This window comes from Triticum dicoccoides, chromosome 4A (assembly GCF_002162155.2).
Source record: "Triticum dicoccoides isolate Atlit2015 ecotype Zavitan chromosome 4A, WEW_v2.0, whole genome shotgun sequence".
Taxonomy (NCBI): domain Eukaryota; kingdom Viridiplantae; phylum Streptophyta; class Magnoliopsida; order Poales; family Poaceae; genus Triticum; species Triticum dicoccoides.
Window position 1 is genome coordinate 533,723,839 of NC_041386.1, and position 17,217 is coordinate 533,741,055.

At 42.7% G+C, this 17,217-nt stretch overlaps 1 protein-coding gene across 1 annotated transcript; it reads right to left on the bottom strand.

Annotated features, from left to right (window-relative positions):
- Positions 1-615: 615 nt before the first annotated feature.
- LOC119286573 (PHD finger protein ALFIN-LIKE 8) lies at positions 616-9,533 on the bottom strand. The gene is made up of 5 exons (XM_037565959.1): positions 9,298-9,533; positions 9,149-9,181; positions 7,886-8,114; positions 1,359-1,485; positions 616-1,268 (listed from the first exon to the last, which is right to left on the bottom strand). Exons 1-5 carry the CDS (start codon positions 9,386-9,388, stop codon positions 984-986), a joined length of 765 nt encoding a protein of 254 aa, XP_037421856.1. The 5' UTR covers positions 9,389-9,533; the 3' UTR covers positions 616-983.
- Between the last annotated feature and the right edge of the window lie 7,684 nt (positions 9,534-17,217).

The window sequence follows — 17,217 nt, forward strand, 5'->3', positions numbered from 1 at the left end:
GCTTGGAAAGCGCTGAAGGAGACCACAAAAGAAAAAGAAATGCGATAAACTTGGACAAGTCAAAAAGGCAAGGTTGGCAGGGCAGAGTGGGAGATAAAGTTGATAGGTTGCAACTAGTAGGACAGGGACATCACCAGCAGAAAACCAGGCCGGGAAAAGAGGAAAAGAGAGGAGCGGCACAAAAAGGAGACCTTGATTGATCTGCGTGTAAACTAGCGGGGCAGCAGCAATGGCATCGGATGCAGTCTACTCTTCCTGCCTCTTGCCAATCTGGGTGCGTGTGTTCCATCTCACAAAAGTCGAGCACTGCACAAGTCAAACCCGCCAGATTACACGGAGATTAGGCTGCCTCAAAAGCGTCGGAGAGTGGGCACTATCTATACCTGAAACATAAGTCCATGATCAGTGACATGTATTCGCAGGCAAACTTTTTTGAGCTTTTGCCACAACCAAAAGATAGGATAGCAAACCATCAGAAGGGGAATACAACCTACACTTGTGGCAAGCACCGCCGACAATCCATCTTAAACATTGAACCAGCAGCCGTGATTTCCCGAGTAGACAAACACCCAACTACTTACCATTTACCAAGTTCTAAAACAGTGGAACCATGTGTAGATGCTAGATACCATGTCCAAATAACTAGGCTGTAAAAGCTAAGATAACAGGCGATTCTTCAACAAATTACAACAAGGGTACATGATGACATGATACATCACGGGACCTAGGACACTGAGAGTCCAGAACAGGCGCACTGACAAGGCTCCAAGACATACAAGCTGTTACAATTAGTTGCTACGACTACAAGTAAATCTAGAACATCACCGACATACACCAAATAACAACACAGCAAGACCCCTAAAGCTGGTACTAATCTCAAAGCAACAACTGAATGCACATCCATTGGCATTCCGTCCCACATGCGTCTTTACAGTGAGTCAAATCCTTGGATCTTCAGACATGAGCCATGGAGGAATCCAATATCATGCTCTGGCCCTCTTGCTACTGCTGCTGCAATTTGGGCATTTGTAGTGCTTGATGTGCTCAGCTTTGGCAGGAGTGATCTTCACACACTTACCGTGGAACCATGTCTCACAAGCATCACAGCAGATCCAGAATTCATCCTGTCCATAGTTATCGTTACACGCACCACATAATGCCTTTTCATGTTCTTCTCCCTCTTCTTCCTCGCCTCCACTGTCGTCCTCATCCTTCGGAGGTGGTGGCATCTTTGGACCCCTTGAGTTGGGTTCTGGCTGGCGAGATGGCTGGGGAAGTGTGTTTGCGCCACAAGACAACAAATTATGAGCTTAGTTTTAGGTCAGCATTGTTGCAGTAAAACGAAAATGGTTCATTACCTTAGTGCCAGATTTATTTATCTTGCTGCTGCTTTTGGGGTGTTTTTCTTTGACCTGCTTCTTCGCAGTTCCGGTGACAACCTCATATATGGTGGGGAGGTTGTTTATCATGCTAAAAAGCCGCTTCCTGCAACAAAAACACAAAATGTAACTAATGACGCTGATCTTCACTATATGTAAGAAATACAATCATAAGAAATACAATCACACCTATAAAAGAATGAAATATCTAAAGGGACTAAATATGACAAGAGAAAACTTGTATCTATACAAGATGGTTAACGATTTTTTAATCTCAGAATCCACATAAGAAACCAAAGATCACAACAACAGCAAAGAGAGTACATAAAAAGGCTCACCTGTCAACCTAACCAAACTTCACATTTGCAAGAGAACAACATTTGATAAGCAGAAATACCTAGACAATTCATTTAAAGCAAAAACTGTTGACCGTAGATACTCCAACTGAATTTTCAAATTTGCATATCCAGAACTGCTCAAATAATTTCAATTTACTCATGTACAATCATTTCAATTGCAAGTATGCATGCATGCATGTCTGTTCCTACAAAATGGTAGTTCCATTTTAGGTGGTGTGTCCTTTCGCGTACTCCGTTGTAAAACTCTACTGATATATCTGCACATCTTTTGGTTCAACTGTTGATGGATTATAAGAAATGATGACTAAAACAGCAAATTCGTTATTCATTAGCAGGAATGGGTTGATCATGATGTTAATAATGTATCAAAAACTTAAATCAAAATATGCATAGAAAACAAGAGATACTCCATGGACAGTAGTAAGGCTTAAAAAGGCTCCAGGTGCTAGGTGAGCGTTTACCCAGCACCAGCTCTTAGGAGGCTTAGGGGTAGGCAGCTACTAGGTCAGAGGAGAGGATGGGGCTGCAGCGCCATGGGAGCTCGAAGGTGAGATGGGGGAGGCGGGAAGCTCCAGTGCTATCTCCTAGCAGCTGACGAGCAGAGGAGATTGGGATGGAGGCATATACTCCCTCCCTTCTGGTTTAAAGGGCTTAACTCAAAAACTCCTCAACCAAAGTAGATAGTGAGTGGTGGAACAAATTACATAGGTTGCAAAACTGTCCAATTAGCACTTTTTCCCCGCAAAAAAGGTGCTTTAATCTGGCATTAACTCCAGCGCATGTATGCATGGCCACTAAATGAGTAGAAACAGCCACATGCACTAGTTAGTTTTCTTCTAATTGCCTCAGAATCTAAAAAGGTTGATGAAGAGGAACGAAAACGGGACCAACAAATTGGAAAAACTAAAAAAAAAAAGAGATAGGCCCAATAAACCAGAAAGGAGGGAGTATGGAAGAACAGCGATTTGGGAGACGAGCGACAGGCAGATCTATCATGAGTGTTGATTTGTGCATTGGAATCTGCAGATTAACGGTGGTGCAATACGGTGAGTGGTGTGCCCAATTTGAACAGTGCTACTGTATGTAGGTGGGTGGGACAGTAGGAGGATGGTGGTTAATGAGGCAAAGAATTTATCTAGACAAAACCACTCAAAGTAATGGAAGACACATGTTGACAGATTCAACCAATAAAAAATGAACTTTCCTGACAGTAGGGACTGGGGAGCATCATATATCATGCATAGTATCATAGATTAGTCTCTTACATGATCTTATTTATTGTCATGCATGACTCATAGTAACATAAAATTTATTATGATATAGTATCATAATAATATGATACCAGCCCTCCCTTTCTTCATTTAATTCGATGCCACCTCATCAAAATTGCCAGTTGGCATGCATGATACTAGCTATGATACTCCCACTGCGGGTAGCCTCGTACAAATGGGCGGGTAATAAAGAGTAGCATTTGATTACTGTCAGTGAAAGCCTAGCTCAATGTTTGGTAAAAAGCTCACCAATATATTGCTACAATTATTGTTAGTGATCTTAAAATAATAATGACAATGTGATATTGGTACAATTATTTTCCTTAGCCACATAAAAAGAGTAATTATGCTTGATAAAAGTACATTCTATTAATAATATTAAGATTTAAGTGCCATGTACAATTAAAGTGAAAAGGTATGAGGGAATATATATATATGTCTCAGTCAACTAGATAATTAACTAATTCTCACTTTTACAAATTCATTCATACAGATCTAAGAAGTTGTTCAGTGTGTTGAGGGAATAGGAATACATTTTGAGACAGAGGGAATATTGTCTTAGTCCAATGAGAATTACCTAATTATTTGATAATTTCACAAATATTTCATGCGAATCTAAAAAGAACATTCCAATGTAATAGTTGTTCATTAAGTACCAAAAGTACTATTGTCTGAGTCGACCAAAACTTAACAAATCATCAATGAATTTTACAAATATATTCGTACATATCGAGAAACAATCACCGTGCTATAATGATTTGTTCATCTAGTGTAAAAGTATCTATTGTTTAAATATGAAATCTCGTACATATCTCCACATCGGATTGACGGCGCTTAGTGTCAACCAAGAACTAAGAAGCTCCATACGAATGAAGATAAAAATATAGTACATTAAACAATTGACACTAACCGCTCAATTTATCACTAAATGAAAAAATAGAAATGTTAACCATGAGATTAATACGAAAATGAGATATGTTATTTCATGTGCCGAAGTAGATTACCCAGGTATTTTAGGGTCAAGTAGATTATTTAGGGGCTTCTTTAGGGCAAGATAAACTATTAGCTATGACATACTTGCCCCCAACTGTTTTGGTGTTAATGACAACTCAAAAGAGGGGACGCACAGTGGAGATTTGGTGGGAATCAACTCACGTACACTAACCTACATGCACTCACAACCCATCCCATGGAAGAGAGAACCCACTTTGAAAACCTGGCTATGTTTTGTTTCTAGCACCCCAGGAACCAACTTCGGGCACAACAGAAAGGATGCAATTGGGTTGTAATGTTTCTGTTGAGCCTTCCCCCAGCAGCCCGGACCCTCCGGCCAGCCCCCCAGACTTAGCAGAAAAGTTTTCAACTTCGGTTGCAACCTCGGTGGGAGGCTCAAGGAGAATAGGGTGAGCCTATCGTGGCGCTCGAGAAGCTTTGGTTTTCGCACCGCTCTAGCGGACATTAGCACTCTCCCAAGAGTGCAAGGTTGGGGATACATCCTCTTCTCTAACTTGTGATTCTTGCTTAACTTGTTCTGTTAACTTGCTTGTTGCATCATATAGAATGGTCTCACCGTAGAGTGCATATGTAGAGAACTTAATGTATCCTCACTATCCCTAATTTGTCAAGAAAACCTTAAAAATTGTAGTCCCCTATATCGAGTGGCCATCTTTGTCATGTCAGAAACTCAGAACATCTGCAACCCATGGAAAATCTCAATTGGGATGCATGGAAAGGGAACTCTGCAGCGCTCCAGAATACTAATCCATATATGAAACTATAATATGAATACCCCGAGATAATAGCATGATGGACCAAAAAGAAAGAGACATAACTTAAAAGAAAAGAGAAAGACAGGAGCAGCAGATTTCCCCGATGTAAAGAAGATACTAAAAGTCTCATTTGTTGATTCTCTTAAAAAATCACTGACACTATTCTAATTTATTAGATTCTTGTTTAAAAGAATCAAAAAAGTTCAATAGGACGAACACATAAAGAAGTGTATAGAGCTGCAAGGTGGGTTTGTGCCAAGGATTCCGAGCTGCCTGGTGCTCGGGGCCTAAATGGACTTTTCACATATATGGCCATTAGTTACAGCTCGTATGGAAACACTTCCTAGCCCATGTGGAAACCCTAAAATATCTTCACAGGCCGGAGGAAGAATCTAAGCCATCCATTGCTTATTAGTTGCTGCTAGATCCTTTGCTTCGACAACACCAACAGTGTACCACACGAGTCTTTGCCTCCACAGACTTCTGCTTCGACACAATCCCGATGCCTCCTCTCTCCCTGCAGCACATCTGCCTCTCTCTCCTGCAGCACCACCATTCCTCCATCACCGAGGACTTCACTGGATGCCTTGACCACAGCTAAGGGCCGAAGCAAGCAAAAGGCAACCGCCCCAGTGCTAAGGTGCGCTTCCACCTTTTTGGACCTTGGACAATAGTCAAACAAAAAGACTAATCCTGAAGGACAAATTCCTCCTTACCTACTACAAAATTTGATAAGCCATAAATGGAACAAAGCAGAAAGACACGGTGTATGATCAAGTCTAACAAAATAGAATGGAGGGGATCTATGGATGAATTAAAGCTAGATTTAACACCAAGTCTGTTAAGAATCAAATATAATATGGGACTACCTAGCACACAAAACCGAAAACAAATTTGACTAGATAACATGCAATAACACAAGAATATTCCAAGATAAAAGATGATAAAACAAGAGGCAAAAGATTTAGTGAACGACTAGATGCACTTATATGATGAGTCATTTAGTTACAAAAATCAACAAGATGAGTCACACATATATTGACGGAAAGAAAATTTTAACAAAATATTCCATGGTGATCGTTATTAGAGCATCTCTTAGTTAACAAGTGACCCAAAAGCGACTTACACATCGAGTGACAAATCACAAAGCGTCATAGCATGGAGTGGCAATCATATGTACTATAAAATTAACATGCCAACTACAGAACATTGGCCTCCCTTGCAATGAACCTTCCAAAACATTTTAGCCTATTTAGGCTTACAAAACCAACATCGAATTACACCAACTTAACTATCAGCTGGACATGCCCAACTGACAGAAAATGATGTGTCAAAAGCCACTGATAAAACATGGATGGGGAGTACAGCAGTAAATTAGCAAGAATTTTTTACAATATATCTTTGTGTAAAAACACTAATAGGCTAAAGGCAAAGCATGGTATGGTTCATGTACCCAATCAAGTACTCCCTCCATGAAGTAATATAAGAGCGTTTAGATTACTACTTTAGTGATCTAAACGCTCTTATATTACTTTACAGAGGGAGTAATTAATAGATCCACAATGAAGAAAACAAAAGTTCCTCTACATTGCAGCTATTTAACGTTTTTCATTCTGCTGTATTTTTTAACTTTTATCTAAAAAACAAGAAAAAGATCCATATCCAGGTAGAAAAAGCAAGTTAAACTTAATTTCGGTTTGGTTTTGTTTATGATGCTGTAATTGTCAACCCACAGGTCAAAACCGTAGATTAAGTTTATTTACTATTTATCTGAAATACCGTATAATGTTCCTTGTGCTCATTTCATCTTGACCATGTGGACACAAAATTTAATATCAACAGTTATTCACCAAGAAACTGAAATATCTAACCCTGTATTTTCTCAACATTCCTGCACAAGTCCATTTCCATACAGCAGTAGTATACTCTGTCCAGTCCAATATATGTTACCCTCTAACTACAGTCTCCAAAATACACAGTTTTGATCAATATGTTTTATTGAATGAATATATGTATTGTGGGCACGCAAGTTTGCTACGGCAAAGTTTGGCCACAAAACCAGATATAAAAATTTACCAACTAAAGCAGAACAAATGGTGTAAACAAAGCGAAGAAGAACAGCTTCATGGAGGCATGGCCCATGTATGCTTTTGAGCATAGCTCATCTGGATAAAGCCGAGTTTTTATAATATCTGAACTAAGCAAACATCATACTTCACCAAGAAGGCATTTTCCGACAAAAAAACTATATTATCGATGAAGTCAAGCTATGCTTGCAACATGGACATTGATTCTTGTGCTGTCTTTTGTTCTTCATGTGTCATCCAAGCCCTACCGTTCAAATCAGATCTTAGCCATCACAAAATACGTCATGCTTTCATGGGCAACCGGCCCCATTGTCTGGGCTATGCCCTCTCACACCCGATTGACCATCACCTGGTTCCCCAGCATGCCCACCGCTGCTTCGCCCCCGTCGACATTGTCTAGCACCGCTTCGCTATCCCTTCTGTTGTGGCCGACAATACTTGATACCAGCTCTACCGCGGCCCTGGCAATAGTCGTGCTTACCCTCCCAACATCCACTCCATATGTGTACTCTTCCTCTCCAACAGTGGCGAGATCGTTGAGTCCATGTACTTGTACTCCGACTCGGGAAAGATCTAGGATGGAGAGTGGCAAGCCTCGGAATTAGTGCTGATTTGTAAATGGTCGTGATTTCTCCTAACCACTAATGAGATTGACTAGCCGAACTAGAGCTTTTGTGAGCGTCATTCGAGCAAAGGTCAAGCTCAGTGAGTCACTGTGAAGCTCAAAGCTGCTTTCTAGCCAAGCGTGGGTAAGTCTTGTCTAGCCTGTTTTCTCGTTGACAGACCTAGCATGCAAATGACTAAAGTTTATGCTTCCAATATGCTTGATGCACACCGTGGGAAAAACAGTTACATTGACAACATATGAACTGAGGCCTCACTATCCGGTGGTCACATTATCAGAATATGACTAAAACCAGAGCACAACAACATTTGCTAAAAGATGAAGGGTAGAGCAACACTATACAAGCATAAGCAAATCATAAGTAAAAAAGCTGCGTGCCTAAAAAAATGCAATACCTGGATTCTTTGTCAAACCCGAATCTTGCTCCAAAGTAGAAGGCTACTGCTAGCAACCAGGCATCACTGTGCACCGCAACAAGTGACAACCAATCTTTCTCATCCATCCCATCCCGAGCAAAATTAATTCCCAGTGCCGGCTCTGGAAGTTCTGGGGGAACCTCCTCTGCAGGCAAGTTCACTTCCCATGTTTCATTGGGAAGACCATACAGACATAGATTCTCTTTCTCTGAAATCAAAATGGCAACCTCTTAAGCCCCCTGGTCCCATTCAAGACTATATTCTATCCAATAAAATCAAGCCAGGACCAAGAAAGCCTCAGCACGACTGCAACTGTGTGCCCAAGAAACAAAAACGAGAAAAGAAGAATGAGGAAAAGATCCGTCCAATCAGACTCTATAATGCGCCTTCGCGATCATAACACAACAGATACAAATTTTAAGACTAATCCGGGATAAATACTACAGCTGCCAACGAAGACTAATCCGGGATACACTAAAATATGGCAAATTATTGAGTATATCATCTGACATCACGAGGACATGTGGTGGTGAACTAAAGACGCGAAAAAGAATGCCAAACGAAGATGGCGTACCAAAACTTGGAAAGCCTCGAAAGTTCTCCACAGGATAGCCTGATCTAGTACTGTTAAACTTATGCACTATGTCCGTGGAAAATGACTAATTAAATAAAAGCCCGAAAATACCCTTCATAAGATGGATACCATGGTCATTTGGTTACACCGCACCACACATCATTTTTCTGTGTGAAGGGCGACGAGAGCACTAGTCAACAAATCAGGAAAAAAACAAGCGCCCCACCTCATCCCTTTCTCTCTCTTACCCACACCCACTGACACCCACCCACACGCACACGCACACGCACCATTTTTCTAGTACAACTGATCTGTTAGTAGATCGAAAGCAAGAAGCACCAAATTAAAACAGAGGGAAACAATCCAGTGGCTTTTCCTGCAAAAATCACAAAGCTTCCTAAAGGTTTGAAAAATCCCCAACCCACCGGTACAGTAATTCCAGCGAAATTCCCCTACAGAAATCGGGGCAGAGAGACTCCCAAATTAGAGCCAATAACAAGTTAACAACAAGTAGCGCACAAATTTCCTCTTGAGAGAAGAGGCAAAGAGAAAACCACGCCAGAAACACAAACTCCACTCAAGCAGGTAAACAACCGCATCACTTCCATGTGAAACCTCAGCGAATTCGAGGTCCGAGAACGGCGAATCGGAGATGGTCGCGAGCTCACCTGGGTCGCACTGCTGATAGAACTTCTCCACATCTGCAAATCCACCGACCAAAAAACCAGAAACTAATCAGAACCTCCAAATCCTCACAACAGAACCCCGGAAATACTCGAAAAAAATATCGGCCGGGGAGAAGAAAGCGAGCGCGCACCGGTGGTGAGCGCCTTAATCATGCCGGCCCGCCGCGCGCGGAAATCCCTGAACACGTCCTCCGGCGTGCGATGCGTGCCTCCCCCGTCCATTTGGAGGCGCGAGCGTCGCCTGAGCTCCGGGGCTAGGGTTAGGGTTTTGGTGGCGGAGGCGACTGGCCGAGGCGAGTAGTAAGGCTTTGGAACAGCGAGGGGATTGGCGACCAGCCGAGGAGATGGATTTTGAGGAGATAGTGGAGCGGAATGGCCAGTTCGGGGGACCGGAGCGCGGGCTTTGAATCACATCGAGGTTCCATCTGCAAATTTACCGCACTTGCCTGTTCTGCTGGTGGAATTGCATTCGCACCCAGGAAAGGTTTGCGATTTTCAGCTGCGCCTCCGGAGAAAACGGTCACGCGCGGCAAAGCCCTGACCGCTGTAAAGCCGTGTTAAACGCATGCCCGATGGATGAGCCGCTGGTGTGTGGGTCCTGGCAGCGGCTGTCTCTGGTTCCGTGCGACTTTGCACACCTCGAAATAAGCGAAAATTCATACAGATGTACCAGTCATATTACGGAACCAAATAATTTCAAAACACTTAGAAGCTGCACATTAACTCTCACCTTATTCCTTATTTCTTGACATAAATAAAAAAATCAACCAATAAGAAACGTGGGGTGTGTATGTTTTCAATGGCTTAGACTACGTTGCACGAGATGCAGTAGTTAGTTCATTGCATGCAATAATATTAATTAGCAAATAAACATTAAGTTCTTTCGTTTTCGCCTTCACCTTCATCGGGGTGCACAACATAAGATGATTTATGCACTGGTACGGAGGGAGTAGGGACTTGCACCTGCACATTGGTCTACCGCCATTCCGTTGGGGCGTGTTTGTTTCTTTTTAGTCTAAACACACTTCTTTTTATTGATTGATATTAAAAATAATGGGAACACTCCCTCAAAAAAAGGATAATGAGAAGACAATTTATATCGGGTGGGTTTAGGAACCACAGACAGCGTCCTACCCAAAGTCCTAAAGCATGTGTAGTAAAGCTATGTACCTCTTGTACCTCTATTTGATCTCACGTCCTTCAAAGATGAAGGAACACTCGGTGGACTAGCCTTACGTAGCTTGAATCTCCTTGATGATTGTAGCATAGTTTCCTCATGTATCTCTGAGTATGTCATTGATCACTCCTTGATAATCAGAGGATATTATCACATGTAAAGGGCTCGAGTAAGAGATAACCGAGGCACGCGGAGACGACTATGTATCTCGAAGTTCACACCCGTGTGGATGCTAATCTTCGTTTGGAGCGGTGTGGAGGCACAATGCCCCCCAAAAACTGTCTAGGGGTCACCGTAATCTCCTCACGCCCTTGCACAATGCAAGATGCCGTGATTCCACTAAGGGACCCTTGAGGGCGGTCACTGAATCCGTACAAATGGCAACCCTTTGGGGCGGTCACCGAACCCGTACACTTTGGCAACCCTTAAGGGCGATCACCGGTACCCGTCAAATTGCTTAGAGCGATCTCCGCAAATTGGAGACCTTGACGCTTGCCCGGAGCTTTACACAACAATGATTGAGCTCCGAACACCAACAACCGTCTAGGGCGCCCAAGCACCCAAGAGTAATAAGCTTCTCAACTTGTAACTTTCATGTATCACCATGGATAACTCAAACCGATGCAACTAATGCAATCGCAAGGGCACATAGAGTGCCCAAGTCCCTCACTCTCAAATCCCACCAAAGCAACGAAAGCTATGGAGGAAAAAGAGAGGAAGAACGAGAACACCAAGAACTCAAAGATCTAGATCCAAGCGGTTCCCCTCACAAAGGGGAGAAAGTGATTGGTGGAAATGTGGATCTAGATCTCCTCTCTCTTTTCCCCCAAAACTAGCAAGAATCCATGAAGGGATTGAGAGATAGCAAGCTCTAAGAAGGTCAACAATGGGGGAAGAGCACGAGCTAGAAGGATCAGGTTCAATGCGGAAGAAGACACCCTTTTATGGGTGGGAAAAAATCCAACCGTTATGTGCTCAGCCCGCACACGAGCGGTACTACCGCTCCAACGAGCGATACTACCACTCAGGCGGTAGCAACAGGAAAATAGAGCAACGGCTAGGAACTTTGGGGTGGTAGAGCTGCCAGAGTGGTACTACCGCTCATCCCAGCGGTACTACCGTGGGAGAAGTAGAACAGGGGAGTAGAGGAGGCAGGGTAGAGCATAGCACGACGGTAGTACTGCAGTAGCGGTACTACCGCCCGAACGGGGCGGTACTACCGCTTATTGGCGATACTGCCGCACTTCACTGCCGCCCTACTACCGTTGAACCTGTAAGTGCATCTAGTGCCCCTTAGTGATTTTGGTGTATTGAAGACTTATAGGTTAAGGGACTAATGAGTTTGTGAGTGTACATAGGTTTATAAGTCTATGAGGAGTTTGATATTTATGATGAAAGTCGACCCCTAAAAATGAATGTCTTCAGCTGAAGACTTTGGTTTTCTTGAAGACTTTGAAAGTGAAGAAATTGGTGTGACCATGAAGACTTGATATTCATGCGAGGATTATGAAGCGTGAAGACTTTTGTTTTCGTAGTTTCATTTTCTCTTTCTTGAGTCATAGGTGTTGGGGAACGTAGTAATTTCAAAAAAAAATCCTATGCACACGCAAGATCATGGTGATGCATAGCAACGAGAGGGGAGAGTGTTGTCTACGTACCCTCGTAGACTGGAAGCGGAAGCGTTAGCACAACGCGGTTGATGTAGTCATACGTCTTCACGGCCCGACCGATCAAGCACCGAAACTACAACACCTCAGAGTTCTAGCACACGTTCAGCTTGATGACGATCCCCGGACTCCGATCCAGCAAAGTGTCGAGGAAGAGTTCCGTCAGCACGACGGCGTGATGACGATCTTGATGTTCTACCGTCACAGGGCTTCGCCTAAGCACCGCTACAATATTATCGAGGATTATGGTGGAGGGGGGCACCGCACACGGCTAAGAGAACGATCACCAAGATCAACTTGTGTGTCTAGAGGTGCCCCCTGCCCCTGTATATAAAGGAGCAAGGGGGGAGGTGGGCCGGCCCTTGAGGCGTGCCAAGGAGGGGGGAGTCCTCCTCCTAGTAGGAGTAGGACTCCCCTTTCCTAGTCCAACTAGGAGGAGGGAAGGGGGAAGGAAAGAGAGGGAGGGGGAAAGAGGGGCCGCGCCCCCTCCCCTAGTCCAATTCGGACTCCCCATGGGAGGGGGCGCGCCACCTCCTAGGCTGCTGCCCTCTCTCTCCCCTCAGGCCCACTAAGGCCCAATACTTCCCCGGGGGGTTCCGGTAACCCTTCCGGCACTCCGGTTTTCTCCGAAATCACCCGAAACACTTTCGATGTCCGAATATAGCCGTCCAATATATCGATCTTTATGTCTCGACCATTTCGAGACTCCTCGTCATGTCCGTGATCATATCCGGGACTCCGAACAACCTTCGGTACATCAAAATATATAAACTCATAATGAAACTATCATCGTAACGTTAAGCGTGCGGACCCTACGGGTTCGAGAACAATGTAGACATGACTGAGACACGTCTCCGGTCAATAACCAATAGCGGAACCTGGATGCTCATATTGTCTCCCACATATTCTATGAAGATCTTTTATCGGTCAGACCGCATAACAACATACGTTGTTCCCTTTGTCATCGGTATGTTACTTGCCCGAGATTTGATCGTCGGTATCTCAATACCTAGTTCAATCTCGTTACCGGCAAGTCTCTTTACTCGTTCCGTAATACATCATCCCGCAACTAACTTATTAGTTGCAGTGCTTGCAAGGCTTATGTGATGTGCATTACCGAGAGGGCCCAGAGATACCTCTCCGACAATTGGAGTGACAAATCCTAATCTCGAAGTAGGCCAACCCAAGAAGTACCTTCAGAGACACCTGTAGAGCACCTTTATAATCACCCAGTTACGTTGTGACGTTTGGTGGCACATAAAGTGTTCCTCCGGTAAACGGGAGTTGCATAATCTCATAGTCATAGGAACATGTATAAGTCATGAAGAAAGCAATAGCAACAAACTAAACGATCAAGTGCTATGCTAACGGAATGGGTCAAGTCAATCACATCATTCTCCTAATGATGTGATCCCGTTAATCAAATGACAACTCATGTCCATGGTTAGGAAACATATCCATCTTTGATCAACGAGCTAGTCAAGTAGAGGCATACTAGTGACACTATGTTTGTCTATGTATTCACACATGTATTATGTTTCCGGTTAATACAATTCTAGCATGAATAATAAACATTTATCATGATATAAGGAAATAAATAATAACTTTATTATTGCCTCTAGGGCATATTTCCTTCAGTCTCCCACTTGCACTAGAGTCAATAATCTAGACTACACAGTAATGATTCTGACACCCATGGAGCCTTGGTGCTGATCATGTTTTGCTCGTGGAAGAGGCTTAGTCAGCGGGTCTGCAACATTCAGATGCGTATGTATCTTGCAAATTTCTATGTCTCCCACTTGGACTAAATCCCGAATGGAATTGAAGCGTCTCTTGATGTGCTTGGTTCTCTTGTGAAATCTGGATTCCTTTGTCAAGGCAATTGCACCAGTATTGTCACAAAAGATTTTCATTGGACCCGATGCACTAGGTATGGCACCTAGATCGGATATGAACTCCTTCATCCAGATTCCTTCATCTGCTGCTTCCGAAGCAGCTATGTACTCCACCGTTTAGTAAAAACACGTATCCAGTTTGCGATTTAGAATCGTCCGGATCAGTGTCAAAGCTTGCATCAACTTAACCATTTACGATGAGCTCTTTGTCACCTCCATATATGAGAAACATATCCTTAGTCCTTTTCAGGTATTTCAGGATGTTCTTGACCGATGTCCAGTGATCCACTCCTGGATTACTTTGGTACCTCCCTGCTAGACTTATAGCAAGGCACACATCAGGTCTGGTACACAACATTGCATACATGATAGAGCCTATGGCTGAAGCATAGGGAACATCTTTCATTTTCTCTCTATCTTCTGCGGTGGTCGGACATTGAGTCTTACTCAATTTCACACCTTGTAACACAGGCAAGAACCCTTTCTTTGCTTGATCCATTTTGAACTTCTTCAAAACTTTGTCAAGGTATGTGCTTTGTGAAAGTCCAATTAAGCATCTTGATCTATCTCTATAGATCTTAATGCCCAATATGTAAGCAGCTTCACCGAGGTCTTTCATTGAAAAACTCTTATTCAAGTATCCTTTTATGCTATTCAGAAATTCTATATCATTTCCAATCAATAATATGTCATCCACATATAATATCAGAAATGCTACAGAGCTCCCACTCACTTTCTTGTAAATACCGGTTTATGTGATGTACTGCTTTCCAATAAGGGAGTAGGTACAGTTACCTCATCAAGTTCTACTTTTCTCCCACTCACTTCTTTCGAGAGAAACTCCTTCTCTAGAAAAACTCCGAATTTAGCAACAAAAGTCTTGCCTTCAGATCTATGATAGAATGTGTACCCAATAGTCTCCTTTGGGTGTCCTATGAAGACACATTTCTCCGATTTGGGTTCGAGCTTATCAGGTTGAAGCTTTTTCACATAAGCATCGCAGCCCCAAAGAAACGACAACTTTGGTTTCTTGCCAAACCACAGTTCATAAGGCGTCGTCTCAACGAATTTCGATGGTGTCCTATTTAACGTGAATGCAGCCGTCTCTAAAGCATAACCCCAAAATGATAACGGTAAATCAGTAAGAGACATCATAGATCACACCTTATCTAATAAAATACGATTACGACGTTCGGACACACCATTACGCTGTGGTGTTCTGGGTGGCGTGAGTTGGGAAACTATTCCGCATTGTTTCAAATGTAGACCAAACTCGTAACTCAAATATTCTCCTCCACGATCAGATCGTAGAAACTTTATTTTCTTGTTACGATGTTTTTCAACTTCACTCTGAAATTCTTTGAACCTTTCAAATGTTTCAGACTTATGTTTCATTAAGTAGATATACCCATATCTGCTTAAATCATCTGTGAAGGTGAGAAAATAACGATATCCGCCACGAGCCTCAACATTCATTGGACCACATACATCTGTATGTATGATTTCCAACAAATCCATTGCTCTCTCCATAGTACCGGAGAACGGCGTTTTAGTCATCTTACCCATGAGGCACGGTTCGCAAGTACCAAGTGATTCATAATCAAGTGGTTCTAAAAGTCCATCAGTATGGAGTTTCTTCATGCGCTTTATACTGATATGACCTAAACGGCAGTGCCACAAATAAGTTGCACTATCATTATCAACTTTGCATCTTTTGATTTCAACATTATGAATATGTGTATCACTACTATCGAGATTTATCAAAAATAGACCACTCTTCAAGGGTGCATGACCATAAAAGATATTACTCATATAAATAGAACAACCATTATTCTCTGATTTAAATGAATAACCGTCTCGCATCAAACAAGATCCAGATATAATGTTCATGCTCAATGCTGGCACCAAATAACAATTATTTAGGTCTAATACTAATCTTGAAGGTAGATGTAGAGGTAGCATGCCGACCGTGATCACATCGACTTTGGAACCATTTCCCACGCGCATCGTCACCTCGTCCTTAGCCAATCCTCGCTTGATCCGTAGCCCATGTTTCGAGTTGCAAATGTTAGCAAAAGAACCAGTATCAAATACACAGGTGCTACTGCGAGCTTTAGTAAGGTACACATCAATAACATGTATATCACATATACCTTTGTTCACTTTGCCATCCTTCTTATCCGCCAAATATTTGGGGCAATTCTGCTTCCAGTGACCAGTCTGCTTGCAGTAGAAGCACTCAGTTTCAGGCTTAGGTCCAGACTTGGGTTTCTTCTCCTGAGCAGCAACTTGTTTGTTGTTCTTCTTGAAGTTCCCTTTCTTCTTCCCTTTGCCCTTTTTCTTGAAACTGGTGGTCTTATTGACCATCAATACTTGATGCTCCTTCTTGATTTCTACCTCCGCGGATTTTAGCATTGCGAAGAGCTCAGGAATAGTCTTATTCATCCCTTGCATATTATAGTTCATCACGAAGCTTTTGTAGCTTGGTGGCAGTGATTGAAGAACTCTGTCAATGACACTATCAACAGGAAGATTAACCCCCAGTTGAGTCAAGTGATTATGATACCCAAACATTTTGAGTATATGTTCACTGACAGAACTATTCTCCTCCATCTTGCAGCTATAAAACTTATTGGAGACTTCATATCTCTCAATCCGGGCATTTGCTTGAAATATTAACTTCAACTCCTGGAACATCTCATATGCTCCATGACGTTCAAAACGCTGTTGAAGACCCGGTTCTAAGCCGTAAAGCATGGCACACTGAACTATCGAGTAGTCATCAGCTTTGCTCTGCTAGACATTCATAACATCTGGTGTTGCTCCTGCAGCAGGCTTGACACTTAGCGGTGCTTCCAGGACGTAATTCTTCTGTGCAGCAATGAGGATAATCCTCAAGTTACGGACCCAGTCCGTGTAATTGCTACCATCATCTTTCAACTTTGCTTTCTCAAGGAACGCATTAAAATTCAACGGAACAACAGCACGAGCCATCTATCTACAATCAAACATAGACAAGCAAGATACTATCAGGTACTAAGTTCATGATAAATTTAAGTTCAATTAATCATATTACTTAAGAACTCCCACTTAGAAAGTTATCCCTCTGATCCTCTAAGTGATCACGTGATCCAAATCAACTAAACCATGTCCGATCATCACATGAGATGGAGTAGTATCAATGGTGAACATCAATATGTTGATCATATCTACTATATGATTCACGCTCGACCTTTCGGTCTCCGTGTTCCGAGGCCATATCTGTTATATGCTAGGCTCGTCAAGTTAAACCTGAGTATTCCGCGTGTGCAA

Excerpts from the sequence above, each read along its gene's own strand:
- LOC119286573 (XM_037565959.1), bottom strand. The coding sequence starts at position 9,388 with ATGGACGGGGGAGGCACGCATCGCACGCCGGAGGACGTGTTCAGGGAT. Across the intron at positions 1,486-7,885 it reads GGGTTTGACAAAGAATCCAG|GAAGCGGCTTTTTAGCATGA; the intron begins GTATTGCATTTT and ends TTTTTGTTGCAG. Across the intron at positions 1,269-1,358 it reads TAAATAAATCTGGCACTAAG|CCATCTCGCCAGCCAGAACC; the intron begins GTAATGAACCAT and ends ACACTTCCCCAG.